General features: G+C 67.8%; 1 protein-coding gene across 1 annotated transcript in view; it reads left to right on the top strand.

Annotated features, from left to right (window-relative positions):
- Window positions 1–2,525, top strand: part of LOC106899175 (serine/threonine-protein kinase MARK2-like) — a 29,686-nt gene that overhangs the window by 17,196 nt on the left and 9,965 nt on the right. The window contains exons 12-14 of the mRNA XM_014960883.1: window positions 4–66; window positions 1,522–1,602; window positions 2,371–2,496. Coding sequence (XP_014816369.1) covers window positions 4–66; window positions 1,522–1,602; window positions 2,371–2,496 — 270 coding nt within the window. The remainder of the gene's footprint in view (window positions 1–3; window positions 67–1,521; window positions 1,603–2,370; window positions 2,497–2,525) is intronic.

The following is a 2,525-nucleotide window of genomic DNA, read 5'->3' as shown; positions in this document are numbered from 1 at the left end:
CAGCCAGGGCCGCCGCGGCCCCTCCGCCAGCCTCTTCAGCAAGTTCACCTCCAAGTTCGTCCGCAGGTGAGCAGGGGGGGGGGAGGGATTGTCACCCACCTCGGTGCTGTGTGGCCTCCTGGGCTGCCTCCCCTCTGTGTCCCCCCGGGGCTCTCCTGTGTCCCCTCTGTGTGTCCCCAGGGATCCTTTGTGTCACCTCATCCCCCCAGGGATCCTCTGTGTCCCCTCTGTGTGTCCCCAGGGCCTGTGTGTCCCCTCTGTGTCCCCCCGGGGCTCTCCTGTGTCCCCTCTGTGTGTCCCCAGGGATCCTTTGTGTCACCTCATCCCCCCAGGGATCCTCTGTGTCCCCTCTGTGTGTCCCCAGGGCCTGTGTGTCCCCTCTGTGTCCCCCCGGGGCTCTCCTGTGTCCCCTCTGTGTGTCCCCAGGGATCCTTTGTGTCACCTCATCCCCCCAGGGATCCTCTGTGTCCCCTCTGTGTGTCCCCAGGGCCTGTGTGTCCCCTCTGTGTCCCCCCGGGGCTCTCCTGTGTCCCCTCTGTGTGTCCCCAGGGATCCTTTGTGTCACCTCATCCCCCCAGGGATCCTCTGTGTCCCCTCTGTGTGTCCCCAGGGCCTGTGTGTCCCCTCTGTGTCCCCCCGGGGCTCTCCTGTGTCCCCTCTGTGTGTCCCCAGGGATCCCCTGTGTCTCCACTGCTCCTCTGTGCCCCCCCTGCGTGTCCCCTTGTCACCCCTGGGGCTCCTCCTTGTCCCCCCCGGGGCTCTCCTGTGTGTCCCCAGGGATCCTCTGTCACCTCTGTGTGTCCCCAGGGATCCCCTGTGTCCCCACTGCTCCCCCGTGTCCCCTCATCCTGGGGCTCCTCTGTGTCCTCTCTGTGTGTCCCCTTCCCCATGTGTCCCCTCTGTGTGTCCCCAGGGATCCCCTGTGTCCCCACTGCTCCTTTGTGTCACCTCTGTGTCCCCAGGGATCCTCCTGTGTCACCTCATCCCCCCAGGGATCCTCTGTGTCCCCTCTGTGTGTCCCCAGGGATCCCCCGTGTCCCCACTGCTCCTCTGTGTCCCCTCTGTGTGTCCCCTTGTCCCCCTGGGGCTCCTCCTTGTCCCCCCCGGGGCTCTCCTGTGTCCCCAGGGCTCCTCTGTGTCCCCTCTATGTGTCTCCTTCCCCACGTGTCCCCTCTGTGTCCCCTCGTCCCCCCCAAGGGGATCTTCCTCTGTCCCCTCTGTGTGTCCCTTTGTCACCCCCAGGGCTTTTCCCTGTCCCCTTTTAGGACCCCAGGACAGTTCCTTGTCCCTCTGTGTCCCCCCCCCCCAGGGGCTCTTCCATGTCCCTTCTTGTCCCCTGGGGGCTCTTCTGCATGTCCCCTCCCCGGGGTGCCAGTGGGACACCAGTGGGTCCCTGGGGTGCTGTGGGGTGCCGGCAGGTCCCTGGGGTGCCATTGTGTTGACAGGGGGGGTGCTGTGGGTGCCACCCCCCACCCTGACCCCTTGTTCCCCCCCCTCCTCTCCCTCTTTGTGTCCCCACAGCGGGGTGCCCAGCCAGGTGCCGGCGGCGTCCCCCTCTGCCCACAACGTCAGCCAGGGCCCCGGGGTGCCAGTGGGTCACCAGTGGGTGCTCAGGGTGTTGTGGGGTGTCAGTGGGTCCCCAGGGTGCCAGTGGGACACCAGTAGTTCCTTGGGTGCTGGGGGGTGCCAGTGGGTTCTTTGGGTGCTGGCATGTCCTCGGGGTGCCAGTGGGACACCAGTGGGTCCTTGGGGTGCTGTGGGGTGCCAGCAGGTCCCTGGGGTGTTGTGAGGTGCCAGCAGGTCCCCAGGGTGCTGGCATGTCCCTGGGGTGCCAGTGGGACACCAGCAGGTCCCCAAGGTGCCAGTGGGACACCAGTGGGTCCTTGGGGTGCTGTGGGGTGCCAGCAGGTCCCTGGGGTGTTGTGAGGTGCCAGCGGGTCCCCAGGGTGCTGGCATGTCCTCAGGGTGCCATTGGAACACCAGTGGGTCCTCAGGGTGCCAGTGGGACACCAGCAGGTCCCTGGGGTGCCGGCATGTCCCTGGGGTGCTGTGGGGTGCCAGCAGGTCCCTGGGGTGCTGTGGGGTGCCAGCAGGTCCCTGGGGTGCTGGCATTTCCTCGGGGTGCTAGTGAGACACGAGCGGGTCCTCGGGGTGCTGGAGGGTGCCAGCTGGTCCCCAGGGTGCTGGCATGTCCTTGGGGTGCTGGCATGTCCCCGAGGTGCCAGTGGGACACCAGTGGGTCCCTGGGGTGCTGTGGGGTGCCGGCAGGTCCCTGGGGTGCACTGTGTTGACGGGGGGGGTGCCGTGGGTGCCACCCCCCACCCTGACCCCTTGTTCCCCCCCCTCCTCTCCCTCTTTGTGTCCCCACAGCGGGGTGCCCAGCCGGGTGCCGGCGGCGTCCCCCTCTGCCCACAACGTCAGCCAGGGCCCCGGGGAGCGCCCCAGTTTCCCCCGGGGGGTCTCCAGCCGCAGCACCTTCCACGCGGGGCAGCTCCGGCAGGCCAGGGACCAGGCCCCCCTGCCCT

The sequence above is a fragment of the Calidris pugnax genome, unplaced genomic scaffold (genome assembly GCF_001431845.1).
Source record: "Calidris pugnax isolate Ruff unplaced genomic scaffold, ASM143184v1 scaffold619, whole genome shotgun sequence".
NCBI lineage: Eukaryota > Metazoa > Chordata > Aves > Charadriiformes > Scolopacidae > Calidris > Calidris pugnax.
The sequence above is the reverse complement of the archived record's forward strand: the minus strand, read 5'-3'. Positions and strand labels throughout refer to the sequence as shown.